The sequence below is a fragment of the Perissodus microlepis genome, chromosome 19 (assembly GCF_051167445.1).
Source record: "Perissodus microlepis isolate ML-2025 ecotype Zambia chromosome 19, ASM5116744v1, whole genome shotgun sequence".
NCBI classification, from domain to species: Eukaryota; Metazoa; Chordata; class Actinopteri; order Cichliformes; family Cichlidae; genus Perissodus; species Perissodus microlepis.
Window position 1 is genome coordinate 24,956,450 of NC_140479.1, and position 24,710 is coordinate 24,981,159.

At 42.1% G+C, this 24,710-nt stretch overlaps 2 protein-coding genes and 1 non-coding gene across 3 annotated transcripts in view; 2 read left to right on the plus strand and 1 right to left on the minus strand.

The window, feature by feature from the left end:
• ltk (leukocyte receptor tyrosine kinase) overlaps window positions 1-13,076 on the plus strand; it is a 73,343-nt gene extending 60,267 nt beyond the window's left edge. The window contains exons 20-29 of the mRNA XM_084913945.1: window positions 3,211-3,397; window positions 3,500-3,590; window positions 3,982-4,046; window positions 5,377-5,506; window positions 5,598-5,695; window positions 6,156-6,248; window positions 6,464-6,565; window positions 9,198-9,332; window positions 9,555-9,645; window positions 9,767-13,076. Of these exons, the coding sequence (XP_084770071.1) occupies window positions 3,211-3,397; window positions 3,500-3,590; window positions 3,982-4,046; window positions 5,377-5,506; window positions 5,598-5,695; window positions 6,156-6,248; window positions 6,464-6,565; window positions 9,198-9,332; window positions 9,555-9,645; window positions 9,767-10,804 (2,030 nt within the window). The 3' untranslated portion in view covers window positions 10,805-13,076. The remainder of the gene's footprint in view (window positions 1-3,210; window positions 3,398-3,499; window positions 3,591-3,981; window positions 4,047-5,376; window positions 5,507-5,597; window positions 5,696-6,155; window positions 6,249-6,463; window positions 6,566-9,197; window positions 9,333-9,554; window positions 9,646-9,766) is intronic.
• trnak-uuu (transfer RNA lysine (anticodon UUU)) lies at window positions 4,295-4,367 on the plus strand. Its single transcript has one exon. It is a non-coding gene; the product is annotated as a tRNA-Lys (tRNA).
• A 119-nt stretch (window positions 13,077-13,195) lies between the features above and the next one.
• Window positions 13,196-24,396, minus strand: itpka (inositol-trisphosphate 3-kinase A). The gene is made up of 7 exons (XM_084913946.1): window positions 23,706-24,396; window positions 19,095-19,194; window positions 17,561-17,774; window positions 16,056-16,260; window positions 15,225-15,326; window positions 14,748-14,819; window positions 13,196-14,232 (listed from the first exon to the last, which is right to left on the minus strand). The coding sequence occupies exons 1-7, from the start codon at window positions 24,114-24,116 to the stop codon at window positions 13,963-13,965; spliced, it is 1,374 nt and encodes a 457-aa protein (XP_084770072.1). The 5' UTR covers window positions 24,117-24,396; the 3' UTR covers window positions 13,196-13,962.
• Window positions 24,397-24,710: the final 314 nt, after the last annotated feature.

Consider the following 24,710-nt stretch of genomic DNA (forward strand, 5'->3'; position numbering starts at 1 on the left):
CAGCTGGGACACGCACATGCTTCCAGATGTTACTGACAGCAGAAACAGAAACAACTTTGATAAATGTTGGTTTAAATGGCTGTGCGGAAGATGACTAAAGGAGCGATGGCAAAGATATGGTTGTGAATTATTAGACGTTGACAGTGAGCACAGTATGAACACTCATTACAAGCACTCATTCCAGGTAACGCTCTCTTTTCTCTGGCTGTATGTATATACAGTATAAATAGGTGAAACAAGACTATTTTGCTGATGAGAGGCGATAAAGAGGTGACTGTTAAATACCGTATTGTTTATATGCTGTATTCAGTGCCTGCAGTGGAACGATTGCTCTCGTGGAAGCATGAACATTTTCGAGACGTGCTGTAAGTGTCTCGCTGCATGAATTCATTCTAAAAAAAATGCTGATTATAAAAAAAAGCACAAGCAGAAAGAGTTGACATTTAAGTTTCTTTCAGTATGAGTGGGTTTCTGTAGCGGTAAATGTCAGCTGTTATAATTTATTGTCTGTAAAAAACAAAAAAACAAACACAGAAGTGATTATACAGACATGAAGATTACAACAGTATTTGAAAATGAAGAACTGTGATAAGAGATTAGCCTTTTTGTCATTTTGAGAAGCGCGCAGCGACAAGCGCGAGTTGAGCTGAACCCATGGGCATCGACTCCGTGATAAGAGGATAGAGCAGAAATTGTTCATCTTTAAAAGTGTTAAATGCTATGCACACAAAGTGCTATGATATGGAGTATTAGAATAAGTAGGTGCTTGTTTGCTGAGCGACAAGGTTACCAGAGTTTCTCTTGTAGGCTGCGGGTTTGAGACAATCAGATGGTCAGGCAGGCTGTAAAATGCTAAAATAGGAGTAATTAGGGAATTAACCATTACATTTGTATAGCTTTAATTTAACTGCTCTGTAGCAACCACACTTAAAACAGGAAGCTCAAGAAAGAAGAGAGGGATTCTGAGACAACCACATTTTGACAATGAACATGGTCTCAAAGGCTGCTATGCAAAATATACTGTTAAGTACCTTCTTTTGTATACCAAATCTCGTTTGATTAACTCCAGACACTTTATACGAATACAGTTTTAACAACACGTGGAGTCATTTTCCAGTAATGTAGGACAGTGAGGGATTATACAGCTAATAACACTCGAAGCACCTTTGTCACCTTTTGTGACAACTGTGTGCTGCAGACTTTATGAGAAGGGAATCCTCTAACAAGAGCTTTGCAAAGGTGTGCGTGTATAGCAGGTTCTCTTTCTCTCTCTCTCTGTTGTCCTTTTCATGACCTCACTGAAAGCACCAAATATTAAGCAAAGCTCAGCTATTTTCCCACAGCGCGACTTGATGAGAGTAAACTTTGTGTCAGAGCCTCTGGAGGAATCGGCGCTGCGCTGACTTCCTGCAGAATATCAGCTACACTCCCAGCTCCCCGGGGGTTTAACGCAGCCTGACAAGAAAACCAGGCATGACCAAACAGTTGGGACTTTTTAATAAAGTAATGCATGTAAAAACCTCCTGTAAGGAAAGCGATATGGAGTAACTCTTACAGATTTAAGAGTAATGTGGACATTTCACCTTCTGGCAATGAAATCCGAGCAGAATAATGTCCGTTTTCCAGCCGAGCCTGAAGCAGAAGGTATTTGAAAATTTATGTGGTGACCTCCACCTTCACACTCCCCCCTCAAATTTCCGTTTCGCCACAAGCTTTATTCTGCATCCATCATATCTCATGATAGCTTAGCATGAAATGTTTATCCTGCCATTTTAAATGACACCCTTAACGCACACAGTGCAGTGAAACAGTGCTCTGATGGAGTCGAGTGTTTTTATTTTTTTGTTATCAGTAAGTGCTAATGGCTGACCATTAAAAGATAGGCGATTTATGTTGGATGTGGTTGGTTTTCTGTCAGCAGAAGTGAGAGAATATGTCGATAAAGTGCGGCGGACCTGGTGAAAAGCGACGTGTGAGAACTGGAAGAGGCGAGTTATTCATCAGATAAATGTCCTTATAGGATAAAAGACTGCAGTCTGCATTTCTGCTGTGAAGTTGTTCTTTAAGAAAGTTTGAGCTCGGTGTAATTAAACATAAATACAACCCCGCAATCAGCTTATCAGAGTGTAATCTGACAGACGATAATTGCAGATACGGCGGTGCTACTAGTGGTGCGTACTGGGCCACTATATGCAAAATGGAACACTAACTGCATTGTGTGTAAATGTGTGCACTTGCTCTTAAATAAATCAGTTCCTAAACAAAGGCTGATGACATTCATTTTTATAACGCCTGCTTTAAAAAAACACATATTTGGGGAGGATGGGGTGTTTTTACTGGAGCGTGTTTAATTTTTAAAAAAAGGCAATGAACGTACACACACGCTTCAGGTTAATGGTGTCTCCTTACCTGAGCTCTCCCCCATGCAGGGAGGTAGTCTGATCCCTGGGCGCCCCATGTCCTTCACCCCCACCTCTTCCTCCTCCTCCTCCTCCTCCTCCTTCTCCTGCTTCTCCTGCTTCTCCTCCTTAAAACTCCCCTTATCCCAACTCCTGAGTCCCTAGCATCTGCACCGGGCGATGGCTCGACGGCACCTCTTACCTGCACGCAACGCCCCCCCTCCCTGGCAGACTACCAACCTGCATCGGGGACATGGGCTGCCTCCATGGCGGGTGAGTCCAAACTCACTGGCACAGACAGTATAGGAGCAGTAACCAAGGAGAGGCCATCCCACATGCATGCCAATTAGGTTAGTGGCTTTAGAAAGAAGCCAGCTCACTTGACTTCTGAAGGCAGCTCATCGTCTCTGCTTGAGGCTTCAATAACTGCTACTAACATAACATAACGTGTGAATTACAGATCCATACTGAGGGTGGTGTTTGAAGAGGTAGAACTCCAGTGTTGGAGAAGTGCTATGCAGAATTGGTGGAGTATTCTTTAAGAACAAAACTGAAGCCCTTTTTGCCATATTTTTATAGCTTTATTCCCACTAAGAATGTTGTTTTAGGATTGAAAAAGTTATCGAGATGTGGCTTGATCCCTCCTTGTGTTGCCGCTCCTACATTCAGACAGATGGTCAGGAAGATCCTTCTGCCACTTACATGCAATTGTAGGGTCCTGATTAAAGTTTGCTGATAATTTTTGTCAAGGGTTTGTCGACTCTTTAATATAACAAGCTTGTTCGTCCCTCTGCCTCGTCTTTTTCTGCAGTGTGGTACCGCAGAAAGAACGACCTGCATGCAGTGAGGGGGCGTCTTCAGAGTCCCGAGTATAAGCTGAGCAAAATCCGTTCCTCCACCATCATGACGGACTACAACCCAAACTACTTTTTCACCGGCAAAGCCGCTTCGTTCAGTGAGCTGAAGGAAGTGCCACGCAAGAACATCACCCTACTGAGGTATGACACAAGCGGACTCAATGTTAGAGTGCCAGTTTAAGGTTCTGCTCTCCACCAAACGTGTGCCTTCATTTCATTGGTTGTGTTTTCTCTCCTCTTTAGGGCCCTTGGTCATGGAGCCTTCGGTGAAGTCTATGAAGGTCAAGTTCTGGGGATGAGTGGTGATGGCAGTGCTATGCAGGTGGCCATAAAGGTCAGCCGCTCATATTTTCTTAAATATTTGCACTTAAATGTTTAACAATGACACCTCGCATGTATGTTCAGTACTTATAATCCCATAAGTGGTGCTTCTGCTTCTCAGAGCTAAAGGTCATGGAGATGCTTTCACTTACAGAATGATTGTTGGCTTTTCTTAGGTTGTGCAAAGACTGCAGCACAAAATGACTAAAAAAGAAGAATGCAGATTTGCTCGGCGTCCCTGGATAAGATGCCTTAAAAGGCAGACAGTTTAAAAAGGGAAAAGCAAAAAAGCAGAGAGAGCACCGCATGGGATTACCTGCTTACAATGCTCTGCTGATTAGGTCTGAAAATTTATATTTCCCCTTAAAAGTAGCACGCACTCAAATTCTCTTTCTATTCTGCAGACTCTACCAGAAATCTGCTCCGAGCAGGATGAAATGGATTTCCTGATGGAGGCACTGATTATGAGGTGCACGAGACAGCAACCATACACTTCCTTCGTGCATCTCACACACACACACACACACACACACACACACACACACAAAAGTGTCTTCTAAATATTTTTGTTCACACACTAGATGTGAAACTTTACTCATTAGAAATCAAAACAATGACATAATTGTCCCTCAAAGACAATCGTGTCTGCAGGGGTATATTTTGATCTCAGGAAAATGTGTGACGTTAATTGGTTTCTAGCGGTGATTGCTCGTTAGGGCCTGGGTAGCTCAGTTGGTAGAGCATCAGACTTTTAATCTGACAGTCCGGAGTTCAAGTCCCTGTTCAGGCATGCTTAGTTTACCTAGTTTTCTTAGGTGTTAATAAAGTATTATGATTTCCCATCTGGTTTTGTTAAAGTCTACTGTATTTACAGGTCCATCCCTCAGTCAGCACGTGACAGTTTTAAATACTTATATTCTGGCTGATTTAAAATTGAGACTTTTTTTGTGGTTGTATAATAAGTTTATCATTAATGAGATTTAAAAAATAAACACTAAAAAAGAGGCAAGATATGACAATATGACACAGTGTGATTATTTAATTAACAAAATTTAAGCCAAAATGCAGAAGCAGTGTGTGAAAAATTAAGTCACAAACTGCTGCCAATCTTCCCAGGAGTGGACATCCCAGTAAATTCAGCTCAAGCTCAGACCCTCCAGCGCTCAGAATAACGGCAAAAAAATCCAAGAGCTACATTTTAGTTACATTTTGTAGACTAAGACTAAAGAAAGGTTTGGAAAAGTTTTGTTTTGCGGTCACAGGACCTCGGCACCTTGCGGTGCGGTACTCTAAAATAAGAGTTACAGATGTGTACAGGGATTTGTGTGTAATTTTTGAAGAGTCACAAGCACATGCTCTAATCCACACACAAATAAGCAGCAATTTTACCACACGTACAATTGCGTGCATCCATACCTTCGCTGTATGATGTAAACGAGTTTGACATCCAGAGTGTAAAGGAAAGAATTCCTCCACAACGATTGGAGAGTCGAATCATGGGGTGCGCTTGATTTTTCACACTCTGCTTCTACATTCTGGCTTAGTTTTTGTTAAATACATAACGACTGCATTAACATGTGTTGTTCTGATGGTTTTTGAGGTTGTATTTAAATTATTTTTAGACCTCATGAGGACCAGATTGTTCTTATTATTTATTAAATCTTAAAACCTTACAATTGTACTTTCTTGTTACCATTACTGTATATTTAAGGACATCAAAGCTAACTTATGCACACACAGACACACACACAAGTGCAAGCCTTCTAAACAAAACACCCTGTTGTTAACTGTCCATGCAGCAAGTTCAGCCATGAGAACATCGTGCGCTGCATTGGCGTCAGTCTGAACATCCTGCCGCGCTTCATCCTGCTGGAGCTGATGACCGGAGGAGACATGAAGAGCTTTTTGAGAAGAAACAGGCCACGAGCGGTGCGTCTGTACTACACCTTTACATGTGTGTTTGTGCCTGCAATCTCTGTTTGTTTACGTCGCACACTAAACTGATCTGTGCTATGTCCAGGGCCAGACCTCGTCTCTCACCATGCGGGATCTGCTGCGCATGGCCAGAGATATCGCCTGTGGATGTCGCTATCTGGAGGAGAACCACTTCATACACAGGTTTGGATTCGCACCCAGTTTTCGCAGCTTAGAGCTCATAAAAGTGCAAACTCAAAGCGGCTTTTCAGCCACAGCAAAAAGGAAATGTGTTAGCAGAGCTACGCTGTGGTGAAATCTGCATAAAAATGATTCATTAGACATTCTTTAACGCTGCATATGTTGCTTTAAACGAAACCTCTTGCAATGCGACAAAAAACACATCAACAACTATTATTTCATTTTGACTGCAGTTTGAGTTTGTCTTTGAGCAATTTGCTTTTCTTAATTTGAAAAATGTGTACAATCATTTGCAAGCACGATCAATCATGCATTTGAAGGTTTTTCAAAGGCCTTCGTTTCTTCATTGCAAACCGCAGTTCTGAACATTTTCTGCGGCAACAAATTTGACAAAGTAACAACAAGCTTCTCTGTTTCGTGTCATCGCACAGATATATTATGTAAAGGATTTTGTGTTTTTCAGAGACATCGCTGCCAGAAATTGCCTCCTTACCTGCCCTGGGTCGGACAGAGTGGCTAAGATTGGAGACTTTGGCATGGCACGAGATATTTACAGGTTCATATACGCTACTCTAAATCTGCAGTGGTGCCCTGTCCATCCATAATTTAAGATGGATTGATGTGGTTATTGGAGCGTGGCTAAATAGATTTTTCATTTCCCTCCACAGGGCCACGTAATTTACTTACATTTCAGTTCGTGGCCTTTTAGCATTTACCATTTGTTCTTAACTCAGCCTAAATGTACCCTGCCTTTCTTTCTTTGTTTTCCAGAGCCAGCTATTACAGGAAGGGCGGCCGGGCCATGCTGCCAGTTAAGTGGATGCCACCAGAGGCCTTCATGGAGGGGATCTTCACCTGCAAAACTGACACATGGTATAAAGTCTACCACTAAATACCAGTAGACAAAGAAAATCACAAGACAGCTGTTGTTAATTTTGAACTGTATACACTTTGCTTTTGTCTCAACACTGGGGCACCATGTTCAGAAATATATCATTTAGAAGTGCCACACATTTGTAGGTCTTTGTAAATATCATGCGGTCATGCTAACTGTTCTAACACTACAGTGATTATTCAGACGTCTGAACATTTTTCTGGACAATAAACAACTAATACCAGATGGCGAACTTATTGTAATCGAAAACAGACGCTGGCAATGAAAGAAATATTTTTACTTTGCAGCGGTGTCAAAATGCAAAAAAACAAAACAAAACAACAACAGAAAAAAAAATTCTCACGAGGCATGAAAAGTATTCGCCAGCGAAACTGAATTCGATTTTAAAAGCCTATATGTGGCCAGTACGATGCCCTGCAGGGAGGTTTCCACAAACCAAACATGTCTACTCCTAGTAGACAAAGCTAGGGTGCGTTACATCAAGTGAACATCTTTTCAAAACCAGGACAGCATTTGTATTCAAGACACTGAGCCAGCCAAACAAAGAGCACTCTATTGTTGTTAGGAAAGCGCAGTGGCTCTAATGGTAGAGGAGCGGCGTCCAAACCGCTTCTCCTGTGACAGTGCAAGTCAAATATTTAGTTTGGGGCAAACCATTTCAAAACCTCTATTTGGTAGAGTGAAAGAGAGGGTTGTTTGCAGATCAGAAAGTTAGACCCTTATAGAGGAGAGACCGCAGCATAATCGATTTGACCAGCAGTCTATTAAAATCCGAGCATGTTGATGGAAACGTGCACAGAGGCAGCTACAGTTGCACCGCAGTTCGTCCCTTCAAAGCTGTTTAGACGGGGAATCATTCATCGGCAAGATATCTCCTCTGAACAAATGAAGGAAAAACAAAAAACACACGAGTGTTGCGGCTGCTGCGGCTTTCCAGTCATGTATGAATGTGAGAGTGAATGAATAGTGGAATTGTAAAGTGCTTTGAGGGGTCCCGAAAAGCGCTATATAAATGCAATCCATTATTATTATTATTGGTTAGCAAAACTCAACGCCAGTGATCTACTGCCCCAGGGGTGTCAAACATAAGGCCGGGGGCCCTGAATTGGCACAGCAAAGACCCCAATCCGGCCCACTGGACGGCTTTGGAAAATGTGAAGCAGTGCGTTGATTTTTGAACTTTTAGTTGTGTTTCATAGATTTTAAAGCTTTTCCTATTAATCAAGACCCCCCCCCCCCCCCCCCCCCCCCCCCCCCCTTGGCATTCATATTAGAACAAAGTGATTAACTAACAGATTAACAATTATGTGACAGGAAAAATCCCTGTTTTCACACTGTCTGCTATGGAAATGTCTGTTTTTCTGTGAATGAACCAACACTTTATGATTAGAATTACAGAGCAGTCTGGAAAAATGAACTAGAAGAACAATTTTACACATTTATCCTGTAGTTTTACTGGGCCAGCCCACTTAAACTGAGCTGTATGTGGCCCACAATGTGAAATGAGTTTGACATCCCTATACTGCACTGTTCGGTGTAGCAACCTGTAACTGGATGTTGTTGGTAAGGTTAGAGTGTTTTTTTGCTCAAATGCAAAAATGATGCTTTACAAGCAAATAAAAGCAAAAGGCTTATAAAAGAAGAGGCAAACAACGGGGAGTAACAAGGCCTGCGGGGTTTTAGAAAGCCAAAGAAGTTAATAAAACCAGAGGTGGTTACTAACACTGTTCCACTAGAACACTAATTTAGAAGAAGAAAATAATACCCTGCCCAAAACAAAGTAAACCACAGCAGGAATCTCACTCCTAATGTCACTAATGAATAATGAATAATCTTTGATCCTTTGTCTAGTGAAAGTCAAGTGGAAATGGGAGAGCTAAACCTTAGTAAAACCACCTACTATGGTAAATGGCCTGTATTTGTATAGCGCTTTACTAGTCCCTAAGGACCCCAAAGCACTTTACACAACCAGTCATGCACCCATTCACACACACATTCACACACTGGTGATGGCAAGCTACATTGTAGCCACAGCCACCCTGGGGGCGCACTGACAGAGGCGCACTGTAGATACACTTTAGAGTAGCTGTACTGGGAGATTCACTGGGTTTTTTATATATTTGTTCTGGTTGGGTAACACCTCCATGGTCATTGCCAGGTGTTGAACAGTGTTGGACATGGTTTTCAAGGTGTAAAAGATGTTACACAACATTTTCAGGGTCTCTTGGGGACTCTTATCAGTTAGAGTCGGGAGCAGGAAGCAGAGTGATTGAGATCTGGGTCACAGGGGGTCATGACAAGCACACAACTGAGAAAACAGAGCTAGAAAAACAAAAACAAGGAGATTTCTACACGAATACTTAAACTCGCTGCACTCTTAATTCTGCAGGGGAAAGATAAGGGCAATTACAAGCATTTATTTTGTCAAAAGAAACAAAAGAATCACCCTGAATGGTGTCAGCTTCTATTCAGGAAAAAATTGTTGGTTTTGTGTTTGTTCGTGTTGTTTGCATTTGTTGTTCCTTGTCTGAGAAACATTACAGTAGAATAAGTTTAGCACTCAAAGACAACTTCATCCACTCAGTTATTGATCGATGTCTCCCTCTTCAGGTCATTTGGAGTTCTGCTCTGGGAGATCCTCTCGCTGGGTTACATGCCATATCCTTGTAAAACCAACCAGGAGGTCCTGGAGTTTGTCACCAGCGGAGGCAGGATGGATCCTCCCAAAGCCTGCCCAGGGCCTGTGTGAGTACTGACTCAAGTTGCGGTTTCTGTGGGCTTTTTTTCTTGGTATTTTTTTAAAGACATAATAATGTTTGCTTCATCTTCCACCTTTGATGTGATGTTGATTAAACATGTTTCTTTTGTCTACTCAGTGAGTCATGAACGGGAATTAAGGAGAAATTCAGAATTTCAACAGTTATTCATTTGCTGGTTGCTTCTCTGCTTCTGTCGATTACTGTTTAGCTATCGGATCATGACCCAGTGTTGGCAGCACTGTCCTGAGCATCGGCCCAACTTCTCGACTATCCTGGAGAGAATCAACTACTGTACACAGGCATGCATCTTCTCTAGATATTTAAGACTGCTAATGTTGCTTTTTTGTGTTTTTTAAATGTTTTTTCTGTTTTGTTCTGCTCTGATTATCATTTAATCCTCACTCTTCTTTTCTCTCTCAGGATCCAGATGTGATCAACACGCCTCTACCTGTGGAATATGGCCCCAACACGGACGATGACGGAGGCACTGTAATCCGTCCTACTGACCCGACATCTACCTGCCTCACTCCACTTCTAGTCTCACACCCTCCCTCCCAGGATTGTCCCTCCCAGCTGGGTTTCTCAGCCATGGGCCTGGGTCCCACCCCTCTTCCCCTGCAGCCTACAAAGCCCCATCTGCTCCTGCAGAGGACCCAACCTGTCCACCATGAAGTCACATCATGTCGCGAGGTTTTGGAGCCATGCTGGGCTGAGCCCGTTCCTGCCCCTGGTTTGTCAGCGGTCTCCAACTGGCTCCATCCTGAGCCTCCTCATCACCGACCCTGCTCCAGAAACAGCTCTTCCTCAGAGAACCAGAGGCTGAAGAACAAGACTAAGAACCTCTGGAACCCCACATATGGATCCTGGGTCTTGGATAACTTAAGGGGGAAGAAGGCGCTCACTCACACCCAGTCCATGCCACTCTCGAGCTCCACCTCCAAAACGCAGACCCACAGCCCAGCTTCAGAAAACCATGAGGCTGGCAGTGACGGCACCAGCAGCACCTACCTCAGCCCTAAAAGCCTCTGCACTTCCTCGACTTCATCTTCTTCTTGCCAGGCTCAGGCTGCCTCTAGCACGTCCTCCCATAAGACCCCAGCAGGCGGTGGCACAAAATCTATGGACCTTGCTAAGCTCCAGAGTTTCCCCTGTGGCAACGTCAACTATGCCTACGACGAGCAAAGCTATGAGGCAGAAAGCCTGCCGTTGGTTGTGCCCAAAGCCCCAGAAGATGTGAAAAACACCAGCTCTGCTACCAGTGTCTCATCAGGGACTAGCCTGGGACTGGCATTAGGCCTCCATACCCCCTCATCCTGCATGCCCAAGCTGCTGCTGCTGAAGCGCCATGCCAGCTACGGGCATGAGGATGTGAGGAGACACACCAAAGCTGAGAAACCCACACGTGACAGAGACTCTGGCTTTTCTCTGTCGGAAGACCTCAGTGTTACTCCTATCTAAGAAAAGGATAACATTTCAAATGTCACCTGAATCCGTTTCTCACAAACTGAGACTTTAGCTCTGGAATTTTTAGAATAAAAAGCATGACCATGAAGGCTCCTTCATGGTCAAGTGCCACAGTGTCTGATTCTTTCAGCTCCTAGAATGCTGGAAAACACAACTGAACATTCCCGTCCACACAAACACTCTGCACTGTAATACAGAGAGCCAACACTGGAGCCCTGTCAAAGGCTTCTGATACCATAGTAGCTGAACACTGATGCTGAAACACTGGGAGACTCGCGGCCCTGCACTTCCTCAGTGTCCACACTGTGGGTGAGGGCTGCCAAAACGTACTGCTGTTGATGGACTCCTTTTATACCTGTTATTTTTTCTTTTTGCTGTATTTTATTCATGAAAGCTTTGCTGGCAGTATATGTGAATTTGTAGTATTTAGTGTATGACCATAAAAGGCTAAAAGAATATTGAGTCATTGGGAGGAGAATCTCCAAGACATTTTAATTTCATAGGTATAAATTTTTTGAAAAGTAATTCCACTCTTTTGATGCTGATGGGCAGAATCACAGCTATATATACACTTTAGGACCTTATACTCCTAGTTGGTACTCTAATATAATTGGTTTCATCCCATACAATGTGAAAACACTTCCTCTGGCAATAACGTGTATTTTCTGACTTGGTAGGTGAAGCACGAGCCTGTTTCCAGCCTTGTTCTCAGCTAACTGGATACTGGTCTATAAATTTCAAGTTTGGGGGGTTTAAACTCTTTTTGACTCTGGATCAGTGGTTCTCAAACTGGGGAGGGGCCCCACCCAGTGGAGCAAAGAGCCACTGCAGGAGTGGTGTTAGGAATCAGGGTACACTCAACAAAGCGTTGAGCTGCTTGCGATTGCAAACATCTCATCAGCCAATCAGGTGGCAGCAACTTGATTTAGGCATTTAGGCATGGTCAAGGCGACCCGCTGAAGTTCAAAGCAAGCATCAGAATGGGGAAGGAAGGTGATTTATGACCACACTGTACCCATCTTCTGATCCAATAGAGCAAGTTTTGGGATGTGGTGGAAAAAGGGATTCGCATCCTGGATGTTGGAACTTTGTGATGCAGTCATGACAGTATGGACCAAAATCTCTGAGGAATGTTTCCAGCACCTTGTTGAATCTATACTATGAAGAACTGAGGTAGTTCTGAGGGTACATGGGGTCTACCACTGCATTAGTAAGGTGTATCTAAATCTAATGAGGTGTAAATATAACTTTATGTATGCTAATGCTTTCGTGTTGAATTGCATCTTTTTCACAGTGCGCTAAAAATTGTGGGATGGGGGTCGTGAGCTTGAGTGTACCAGAAACAGTCTGAGAACCACCGCTCCAGATTGAAATAATGGATGTTAGCTTCTGAAGAAACCGGCCCACCAAATTAGACACATTTGCTTTCTTTGAGGGTTTTATTTTTGTGGATGAGGTCTCGTTCCCCTTGTCCCAATATTTACTTGGCTTTAGAAATGTTTGAAGAGTCCGAGTTTGATGACGACCTTGCAGCTAAGAAAGCAGGAAAGCTATTTTTGTACTTGCTCCTACTTGCTTACACTGGACTAACATTACATTTGTAGCTGTTTGTTGTTGATGTTTTGTTTTTGCATTTGCATTCAGTCATGTTAATGATGAATCTGTAATCGATCACTGCCATTCGATACGTACTGCTACACTGCCTCTATAGATGTAGTGCTAGTAGTACTTACGTTTACTCAACAGGGGGAGGTATTCAACTCTGAAATACCAAACAAGTTGCTGTATTTATGCTTTCAGGTTATTCTTATTTAATCAAGTTTATAGTTGTACTTGGTGTGTGACATTATTTTGAGCCTAAACATGGCAATATTATATTTTTTGATATGTTGTTACATTTATGTAAGAGTTCTGTAGGCTTACTGTGTGTTATAAGATAAGACCTGCTGATATTTGTGTCTTTATCTGCTGTTTATCTCTTTAAGAAAAAAAAAACATTTGTGCCATATAGCAATACTGATTACTGTGGATTGTTTTTTTTCTCATTTTCTTAAAGAAGAAAAAAAAAAAGACCCTCATCTTACTCATAGTTTATATTTCTTATGTCCCGGTAGATTTTATTTCACACTCATTTCAGTTTTTATTCCTGTATTTTTGTAGCTGACGATGCCTCAAACAAAAGTGCAAAGACATTCTATGCAATATACCGTCTTTACTTTCATCTCACCTAACTGTGCCCCAAATAAATCAACATATATCAACCTCACTTGTGTGAGTATGATCAGTCGCACACATTTATATCCCTGCAAAAGGCCGTCAACTCTGTCCAGACTAACACGCATAACACATGCTGAAATAGTGTTCCACTACTAAAGATAGAAGAAAAACGTTGTTCCCATTTTAATTTCATTTACATTTGATGACGTCCATCACCGGAAATAAAAATGATTACAAGTTTGATCACAGGAATGAACTTGATTAAAGAGAAATAATCTGCTATACAATGAAAGACAGTTCACCAGAGACTAACACACATAATACACTCCAGTCATTACGCAGTAGACTGTGCTATACTGGGAATGTGCTATATTTTGTAGTTATAACTGTGAGGTCTGTGAGCCAAACAGTTACATACTGAACATACGCCCCAACCTTTAATAATACACTGAAGGCTGATGGTTACAGTAAGTGGTGTAACGTGAGAATGAGTCTGTAACTTGTGCTCGTTCGCTCTCTTCTTGAGACAATGAACAGGCACATTTTTATGAGGCTTTTCACTTGTAACATCCTGAAAGTGAAATGCACAATGCCTGCACTTCTACTTCTGTTCATCGTGTAGGAGGCTGAATTAGTGTCGGTGCATTTTCTCAATCATTTTGTTTATAGTGACAAAACTCCCTGCTTCCCTCTGTTCAGCATCCGTCGCACGGCGTCGTTTTTTTTGACGGTGTCGATGCTAAATGTGGTCACATTACATTTAAAACGGTGAAAACCTGAGCCTCGGATCTACGTTTGATGCCCGTCATGTTCTTGTTTTCATTTTTAGTATTCTGTGCTTTAAAAAAATAACCCCGACCAATCAATCATATCTGAAACCATCCCGCAGTGTCCATCAATATAGTTGCTGTTCCTTAACCCCGTTGAGTCAAAGGTCACTGGCTGTGTGTTTCTGTATTTTGGCTGTTTTCTTTGGTAACCGAGCTACCGGTTTCTGCGCCGGTGGCACTGCTCACAGACTCCAGTGTGTGGATGAGGTTTTCCAAACCCCACAGGTAACCATCCTCCCGGTTTCCCTCCTGCCAGGGAATGTCATGACTTAATGTCTGGCCCTCTGGTAATGCTGTGGTCTTGCCAAAGTCAATAATCCAGACTTGCGCGTTGCCCGTATGGTCATGGATAAAGAGGAGGGAGCTGCCAATGACCTGATAAAACAAAAAGCTGTTAGTATTAGCTTTTGATTCTTCATCTTCTGCTTTTAATAATCCACTCTTGCATCAATACAGATGGGCGACATATTAAAAAAAAACCTGCAGCAGTACTTTTTCTTTTTAATCCAACACATCATTAGTTGTTACATGACGTACAACTGGCCAGAAATAATGTGATAATTCAGCCACGGTTCAGTGTAAGCAGTACGGATACACGGCCGCGTATCTATGTAAACTTTAACAGTCCAGTTTCATGTTGAAATATTTTTTATGCAAGTAATATTATTATGTAACACTCAGTACCCGGTGTGTGTTTGATGGCGATCTCAAGCCTGTCATTAAAAAAAAGAAATAAGTAAGATAATATTTCTAAGAAAAAAAAGGAAAACTGTTTGTTCCCCTGAGTGGAGCTTTGGAGGAAGTGCCAGGTGCAAAAATATTATTTGGCTGCTTTGTTTGCTTCCCTTTAATTTGCCACACATCTTTACTGTACGCAGAGGAGCTCTCACCTCGTGTCGCTTGAAGAACTCTGATGTCTTCAGGGCTTGTTGGATCTCTGTCAGTTTGCTCAAATATGACTTCTGCGGTTGAAAAAAAAAATTAAAATAATTCATATATTAGATGGATTAGATAGCTGGAACACAACAGGATGTAGGCAGAGTGTATATTTGAGAACCTCCTCCCTAATAGAAAACTCAAACAGTATCACAGTGCGAATATTTGCTCTGTGGTTTACTCTCGTAGATCGCTTCGAGGCTGTTTTTGTTTGCCTTTAGAGCTTTTTTCAAATGTAAAGGCAGAGCCTACAAACAATTTCTATCTGTTCAAACACTGAACGCGGATGTGGGAGCCTATTCGGCTGCTGCATTCGTAGCTGATGAGCCGTTTCAGGTTAACGCCTGCACCGCTGCACCGTGTGTCTACTCCCGAGTCCTTACACGGATGAATAAAAATGTGCGTGAACAGGATAACTGACTGCCACGTACCACGATGTTGACGTTTCCACCGACAAAGTCCTTGAAGACTTGGATGACATCCCGCTTCGATCTTGTTTTCTTGAAGTCAGTTCGACATGTGCCGTCACTTTTCTAAAGAAAAAAGAGAGAGAGCCAACCGTTCACGCCTATGGGCAATTTAGATGCACCGATTAGCCTAATCCTACTAACTGCATGTCTTTGGACTGGGAGAACATGCAAACTCCACACAGGAATGGTGGATTCGAACCCAAGACGTTCTTGCTGTGAGGCCACAATTCTAATCACAGTGTGGCACCATGCCTCATATGAACATTACACAATAAAATAAGTTCAATTCAAGATAATTATCTGGTGTGTCAGCTGGAATTTAAGGTTGTGTAGCACAGGAAGAGTAACTAGGAGGCCACATAACTCAGATGTTAAACTCAGATTTAAAACTGCAATTAATTCATTTTTGGCTGCAGACTTAATATATATGAAGCCACGCTATCACTCACTTTCATTTTCTTTCAGTCTCCATCAGCACCACTGCTAAGTACCTAACTACATTCGGTGCCTATTGCTGTCTCTGTTTTGCTGTTGTTTGGTGTTGCGTAGCTGCAGTAAGCTTATCAAAGATCTTTAACACTTGTCTGACTGATCAGAGTAGTGAGAATGAAAAAAAGAGTAACATTGAAGGCAACTAAAAGAGCGACCTTGAATAAGCTAAAAAAAAGATCCAAAGAGCAGAGAAGTTCAGTCTGAGTTCATTGTCAGTGAGAAAGCCTTCATATTACAGGCAGTTATTTTCCTTCCTTTACACTAAAAATATCCCACATCATAGCACATCATTCCTTTTACCTTGATTCCCTCTATCCTGAAGCCCAGGGTGTTAGTGGAGCTCATGGACTCCCTCCACTGCATGTAACGAGGCTTGGTTACGCCCCGCTGGGAATGCTCGTGAGGAGTTGGCCCCTCGCTGTCTACCTCCACCATTTTGTTATAGAGGTCTTCTCTCGGCTTGGGCCGTTCCCTCGCTCTCACAAGCTCCTCCTCCAGGTAGGTCCTTCAACAAGAATGGAGCAAAGGATTTTCAGGTGCTGAATTTAGGCTATTGGCATTTGAAGTGAGAAGTTTAGAGGCACAGAAATGTCAGTGGACTTTCAGGGTTTGTCTGGCCTTAATCACTTATCTTGAGTAATTAAGATGAAAGATAAGTAAGATTAGTCAACACTCGCCTACTCCTTTTTCATGCTCAACTTTACAGAGCAATTTTTCTTAAGTTGTGCTAAAATCCAAAGAGATCTACACCCTTCTAGCAAATGTTAGAAGAGCTTATCAGTGCACAGAAGAGGGGAAAAAGAAAACCTGCAACGCTAAAAGCCTTTATTTCTGTTTATGAACATTCCACCAGCACACTCACAGTTGGCATAAAGTTACGTGCAAACAGATGCTAATTTCATTTTCAGTTTGCGAGCCACACTTCCTCTGTGCTGAAGAGGGAAGCTAAGAGGAGACTCCAGTGTGCAGCATTTAGCTGAGTGAAAGCGTGAGTGTGTGTTTGTGCAACTTAGCGGTTTTGCAACTGTGTGGTTGAGAGTGTTTTTGACAAAGGGGAGTCTCCAGGGACACCCTGAGTGTGTGAAACTCTGCGTATGCATACGAATAGTTTAGAAATAAAGACACGCGAACACCAAACAGGCAATGAAACGCTATGCTGGGTGTTTCTGTAAGCGTAGTGTGTGTAACTCTTCTACGTGTGTATTTTTGTGAGTCAGTGTCTCTAAGTCCGTGTGCGTATGTGCGTCTGCTTATTTTTTTTGTTGAACCGGAAACAAAACCCTCAGAGGGGTGAGTGTCAGTACCTGCATGCCTCTGCATGCACTAACATATGCATGTATACGCTCATGTGTGCATTCAAGCATATATGTATGCCATTGTGTGTTTGTATGCGTGTGTGCGTGCGCATGTGTGTGTTTGCCTATTTGTGCACATGATACACTGAGACACCCCACCCGCTGTGGCAGGAAGCCAAGCATATAGCCTGCAGTTAGAACAGGTGTTCCCTTGTAGAGCAAAACCACTTTAAGCTGTATGTACCATCACTCGCCTGCACTTTCCTATTAATTCATTAAAAAAAACACTAGCAACTAACAACTAGCCGAATAGTGTGGTAGTGATAATATATATATATATATATATATGTATATATATGTATATATACATATATATACATATTAATACAGTTACATGTATTACATGAATGTATGGCTCTATTATCAAAAAATACATGTGCAGAAAAAATAAAAACAGTGCATAAAAATTAACTACATGTAAATAAGACAGTGAAGACATAACTTTCATACCTTACTCCCATTTTGCAGTCCATAACATTAGGAAGGTCAAAGTTTGCCAGTAAATCAGTCATATGAAGGAAAGACTCTCCGTCTTTTTCCACAACACCGTGGTATCCAGGCACAAACGGGAGCAATGCGTCATTCCTCAGCTTCTCGAAACACTGCATCTCGTTCTCTGAGAACTTTTTCAGAATGGTTCCCTCATCTGCTGCTTTGAAGTTGCCTGAGATTAGATGAAGACAGGAATGAACAACGGCCTGATTTTGCCAGTGTGAGGTAAATATACCTGCATGTGAAGACTTGGGAGATACTGGGAAATTAAAGTGTCCTTCAATGTAAATTCATTGTCTGTGACAAGTAGGTACTCTAATGTAATGTTACATTTTCTTTTAAATTAAATTAAATGACTCGTAACCAAGCGAAGATTTCTGTGGATGAAAAACAAGGAGGTACCTAAAGTTGCTGCAGTTCTTTGATTGGCCACTTGAGGCAGGCTCCAAAAGAACCGCCCTCTGACCCTCATGTAACAAATACCAAATTCAGTCATGCTTAAAAATGGCTTTAGTCTTTCCCATTTCTTTGCCTCTTCTTGACAACAAAACAGGGCTGAAATTGTATTAAGACCCAATAAAAGCCTTGATATAGGCTATTTTAAACGAATAATAGGATAATAGCAGCTATCAGTCAAATATGCCATGCCACTAACTTTGATCCTTACTACACACAGACTGAAATCCTATAGAAAGTTCAGTGTGTGACATCTTTGAATGGCAGGTGGATTCTTTGACTAGGTTCAACTCCTTTCATCTACCTAATTTAGCCATAGAACTTTGTGCTTTGACTGTATTTGTTTTCTGGAGCACTTTAATACGATTATCTGACAAACAACATTAGGAACTGTCCAAAATGTATATTTGTTGCATAACAATCTACTTTTTTAATATTACTTAGTACTTAGTACTAATTAGCAGGCATTGTGTCACCCACACACTAACCAGGACTGCTAGAGTTAGCGTGTAATGCAGCCTACCAACCTCTTGTCTAAATATGTTCACATCAGGTTCCAAAAAAGCAACCTGAAGCTTCAGAAAGAGCTTTCAAAAACTAGTCCTAGCTACGTCCATCTTTTATATACAGTCTATAGCTGGGGTGCAATTGTAATGGATTTTTCTTGCCAAATTGTTTTTTAGTTACTGTCAGCTTTTACCAGGCGATGTTGGGAGAATTTGGTACTTTCATACAACAGCAGATTTTCAGAAAATGCTTTGGTTTAGTCGGGGGGTAGCACCTGGAGAGGATGAGTAGGCATCATAAGACATGACTCCCTTGCTACGTGTTCTTCTCTACTGGGCGTCACAAACCTCTGTAACACAGAGGTGGCAGTTCAATGACTAACGTCTGGTCTGACATGATTAATGTATAGCAAAGTTCAGGGCAGCAATAAATATGGGGAAACAACTTCAGTATTTACTTCCACTAAACTGGTGGACAAATATTATGTAATTTGTCCGAGTCAAGTGTGGTTCATGTGAATAGATCACACCTTTATGCCCGGCTAACTGGACCCAGTTTATTCTTTTCCTCTGGGACACACTGAACGGCCAGTGGACGAACGTCTTTAGCTTCCACCACGGTGGTTTGCTCTGGTGAAGTCATGCAAGAGAACAAAGAGAAAGGAAATTAATTCATGTTGAGTTAAAAGAAATACAACATTTCAAAACCTGCTAAAGTTAAGAATTATTTTAAGCACTTGGGTCTAACTGTGGGCTCTTTATTGGTCTGATAGCAGGAAGGAGTGGCGTTAACGGGCCTTCGTCCACTCCACTTTGTTCACTGAGTAGTTATCTGATCACACGGAAACGCTGCCCAGTGAGGCTGATGCCAGGTTTTTGGTTTTCCTCTGCATGAAACCCCCTATCTAGGTCAGTTAAATGCCATTTCAGTGGAAACTCTTATCTCATTCAGCATCTCTATTCAGCATCTCCAACGCGGCGTGGTGATTTGCTGACAACTTTGATTCTCAGTGAGAGAATCTAAGTCTCCAAAACCTCCTGCTGAAAAACCAGGAGCCTGTTTGCAGCTTAATTCATTTCCTGGTTGCAGTGGAAAAATCTGGAATGCACCTTTAAGTAGGATTTGTCATCTTAGCTAACCAATAAAAATTTAGGAGATAAAAATAAAATGACATGACTCAGGAGTATTCCATGTTTTCTTGGTGAATCTGTTTTGTTTTTTATGGATTGCTTTTACCATCATCCCCAACTTCTTCTTCTTTCTCTTTCTCTGTCTCACACCACGCTCAGAACAAACACATCAACAGCTTGCATTTTTACAGAAACACAAAAATGCTTCACACTTACGTGGAACTGCCTGTTTATCTTTCCTCCAAGGAAACTTAAATAAAACACTAAGATTTTTGTGCTTCTTCAGATCATCTCAAAACTAATTAGAAGTGCAACTAAAGCAAAATAAGTGCATTCCCACTTTTGGGATAGAAAGACCTGTGTATGTCCTTGGAGCTTAGGTTTTAGCCTTGGGAGGTCATTACATTCTGTGTGCTCTGATCGAAAGAGGAAACGAAACAGGGGCTCTTCTCTCAGTGAAACCCTCAGCTCATGCTTGAGTATCTCACAGTTTACCATCCTCGCTAATAGCAGAAGTCTTCAGGGGCCAGCCGGGGCTCTCTTAAATGTCAGGTGATATGCTTCACTTGATTTTACTCTTACTTGTTTGCTGATAAGACTGCACTGTGAAGACTTCCACAAGCAAGCAGATTTAATTTCAGATGCTTTTCTTGATTTATCAGTTAATGTGGGTACTTTAAGTGCACGCATTTTCAGCACATTAGTGAGAAAAACGTGAGAAAAGCTCGAGTAGCTACTGGCTGAAATTCAGTGGAATCTTAGTATTTAGGAATAATTTGCTGTCATCCACAAGCAAGAGGAACCAGAGGCTTAGATCTGAACTCTGTGCTTTATCGTAAACATAACGACCCTGCAGCTCTTAGGCCATTATTTAGATTTTAAACACAGTCTGACATTGAAACTTCACATCGTTCACCCTGCGCTGCACTGACCTTGATGACGGAAGAGTTTGGACTGATAACACTGGATATTATACTGGTTTCACTCGCATGTTGGAACCTGAAAAGCACGGTTTGCTTACAGTGTGTTTTTGCTAGAGAAAGAATAGGAGCTCCAAACATGCCTCGGCAAAGGTGATGGAAAAAAGAAAAGCACTTAAGAGTTTTACTTAGGAAGAAAAAAGCACCAATGGCGCAACAGTGAAAAAATGCTTTTGCAAGTAAAGTGCCAGCATTCTGAGCTCTGCTTATCTAATATTAGCAAAGTCTACTGAAGAGTTATTCTATGGTAAGCTGACATCTGTGACCTATACCTATTATTATGCATGACATTATGAGGTTGTTGGCAACGATGCATGTTTCCATGACTGATTCTGTTACTCTGATTTTGTCTAAAGGAGATCAGCCTCCACAGACACAGAGACACATGTTAAATTAGATGAGTAACTCGGTTCAATACAGTTCAGTGTACTTCTATAGCCCAATATCAGAGATATTCACAGGTCATAAAACCATATCAGGGCTTAAAAGAACATATGTTAAATTTTAAAAAGCATGTAATTTTTTTTTAATGATAAAAAGTATAGTTTAGATATTAAAACAAAAATGCAACCCAAAAGTGAAGACGAGAAAAACTTGAAAAACTGTGCAGAATAAAGCTATTCTCTGTCTCCATCATCTGAGTAATTGCATAGAGATCTAATGAGGGCAGGATACCAAAAAGATTTTTTTTAAACAGTGGCTGAATCCTTAACAGTGTCTTGCATTTTAGTTGCTTTTTGTAGCAAAGCGCTTTAAAGTTAAGTAGTTATCAAATAATGTCTCATTATTATTCACCAGCTGTGGAGTAATGCGTGTTTGCTCTTTCAAATTAAAAGGAATCCAGCTCCAGGACTAGTGTAATGTTTGCTTAAAGGTCACCCTTCAACAATGTTTTTCTGCTCCGTCAGGTGCACCTTTCTTTGTAACACCGTACTGTGTGAGTGAGACACTGACTCAACAGGCTGATCTGAACAAAGGAGTCAAAAACAACACTCCAAAAAGAAAAGCTCTTACTCACACACACACATAGCTGAAATCAGACTTCATGTGACTCAGTCAGGTTCTGCTAAACCAGCCACGATAACTCATGCCTTCCACGTGAAGCCACCTTGACGTGGTAATTGAATGTAAAGCACTGCGAGATTGGCAAATGAACGCGTCCACCTGCTGTTTAGTCGGCTAAAAACATCTCTTAATCTGTGTGCAGCGTCTGCCCTGAAATGTAAACAAGTAAAAGCTACTGATACGTGAGTGTATTTGACTTCCTGAGGCGCTTCTTTGTTAAATGTCAAAGGCCAAATCTAAAATTGGGTACTGACCACAAAAACTTTATTACACAATGACAAGTTAGCCTATGCTACTCTGTGTGTGGGTGTCCTTGTGTGGGCTGGAGTGTGGGTTGATGGGAGAGGAGCATAACAGTAGCTTTTATCAGCGTTGACACAAGTGACATTTTCTTTCCATTTTAAGTTACGAAAACGACCTTTTATTTAGGAAGGAATCTAACAGACTTGACACCGTGACGTTCAGCGAGATCGTCCTCTGGGTCACACGGGCCATGTGTGTTCAGTTTGTTTAAAAGAAAGTGACAGATCCGGACCTTGTATGGAAAAGCAAAGAGAAATGGTCAGCTTTTCAGGCGCACGCACGCTAGCCAAGAAAAAGTCTGAATCTAAGAGTGGTGACAATGAAGACAAAAAGCAGATTATGCTTTCAGAGTGAAGAAACACAGATGTGACTCACTGTGATCGCACTCAACTTCCCAGCAGCTCATGTGAAGCGACAGCTATCGAGCTCCAGAACTGCAAAAACATTCTGTTCGGATGTAATTGTACAATAATCAGAGAGATCATGTAATTTGATAGACAGCTCAGTTTTAATGCCCACGCAAGCATGTCCCCTGACACTTGCCAGCCACAAGAATGTGAAATACAAACAAATTTCCACCCACAGTGAGGGTGAAAGGCCAGTCCTTCAACACAAGCCTGTGTGCTTAAGGAGGGAAAAGGCCGAGACTTACAGTTCCAAAATATATCAAGTTTGACGTTCAACAGGTCCGTTTTTGACATTAATAATTTGCATTACTTGAGCTGTGCAAAAAAAGACAAGAAAGACATTTAGGCACAATCTTTTGTGCAAAACATCCCATTGAAAAAAAATTATTTTTCTCTCAAGGAGTTTCATGTGGCCTTGAAGATAAAAACCAGTAAATAAGATGATACATAACTCTGACATCAGTCATCCAACACATTCCATGCAACAAAGGCTAACCAGCTTTTAGCAGCATTTTCATGTCAGTTTCTTTTCTTAAAGCCTGGTCATTAATAGAATGGGAAAGGCTCTAATGACCAATTAAAAATAAGGAGCGATAACATCACTTAAATGGGTGAGAGTCACCCAGAGTTTCACAATGCTCCTGTGCTTTCTGCCAATGCTATTGAAAGACCTCAAAGCATCTTCATACATATGTATTTGTATAGAGAGCAAGAGACACCTGTCAGACCAGTATAACTCATAACTGAAATTTCCCAGAACACACTTCCATGACCAAAACAAGAGATGCATGATAGCTTGAAATGTAGACGTGACTGATTTCCCAGGGGGATGTGTTTCTGGAGAAATCAGACTGTGTGTTTATGTCGTTTGAAAACTGAACTAAACAATATAAAATGAAAGGATGCTGTTATCACTCTGTAATTGCCTGTTCTCTGCAGTAAAACAGTCCCCGTGGGTCTTTTGTTAGGAAGTAGCTTGCTGTTTAAGTGCTGTTTATTTTATTGCTTTGCCCTCTTCTTCTTCTTTTTTAACCCTCAGCTCTTCACGGTGTAATAGCACATTTGCAAAGGCACACAGATGGGAGTCAGGATTGCAGTTTGAAAATAAATAAATAAAAAGACCCAGAGTGGCATTTCTCCACCTTTACTGTTGTTAGCTTTGCATTCGGTTATTTTTCACTGTTTAAGAGAAAATGAACCGTCGTGGCGACCTTGCACCGACCATTAGATCGCTATCTCTTTGCAGTTTACTCACTTCTCCGGGGTCCACCAGATGCTCTAAAGTGACGATGCCTTTGCTTTTGCTCTCGTTGTCACTCAGTAGATCATCCTCGGACTCCACGGCGGAGGATCCCGTGGAGGAGATCGAGGAGTTGGACAGTTTCCTGCGCAGCGTACCGTCCACCGCCCGATCCCAGTCCTCCTGCTGCATCTCCCGGGAGCAGCCGCCCCCCTCCGGGGTGATGGTGACCTGCGGTACCCGGGGCGCATCCATCACAATCGGCGGTCCGGACGACGGAGCGATCTGAGCGGCTGTCTCAATGAGCTCATCGCAAATCTGCGAAGACTTGGCAGCCACTCTTCGCTCTAAACGAGACGCCTCATTTATCCCACTCACCGAGAACCCGAAGTCCTTGGAGCTCTTTCTCCTGCACTCCTTGGGCATTGGCGAGCTGAATTCGTCGTGAGAGCGCACGACTACAGGCGCAAAGACGCGTCACTCTAACCTTCAAATCTGGTCATTTCACTTTTAGAAAAGTTCAAACGCGACGCAGACCAAAAGGAGCGCGTATCCACTCGGTGCTCTGCAGCTCTCCGTCGCTGTTTGCTGTCCAAGCTTAAACGCATTTAAAAAGAAGAAAAAGAAGCCCGAGCCAGGCTCGCTGCTCTGCACCCTTCGCCGACTGTAAGGTAAAGGGAACCCCTCTTTGGTGGCTCGCGCTTCTACGCGGTTTACTCACGCGCGCGCGCCACTGTGCGCGCACCCACACACAACTGCACGGCGTTTATTATCTTCCGCATTGTCTTTCTCGCTTCCTGACTGAAACGTTAAACCAGCTGACACGTTAAGTTTTTTTAATGTTTGCAGACTTCCTTCTGACTTGCTTCTCTAGACAAACCTGAGCCGAAACAACAGCGGACACCTTCAAATCGATCTTTATCAATCGGACACACTGAGCGGAAAAAATGCTAAATCTAAAGAAACAGAAACGCACGCGCTCACATCCACAGAAGGGGGCATCTGTCATAACTGCGTGAA

Bases quoted from the DNA above. Each gene is read 5' to 3' on its own strand.
- itpka (XM_084913946.1), bottom strand. From the start codon at position 24,116: ATGCCCAAGGAGTGCAGGAGAAAGAGCTCCAAGGACTTCGGGTTCTCG. The intron at 17,775-19,094 runs GTGTGATCTATT...ATCTAATCTCAG, and splicing joins CCAGTTAGCCGGGCATAAAG to GCAACTTCAAAGCAGCAGAT. The intron at 14,233-14,747 runs GTGAGAGCTCCT...TTGTTTTATCAG, and splicing joins AGTTCTTCAAGCGACACGAG to GTCATTGGCAGCTCCCTCCT.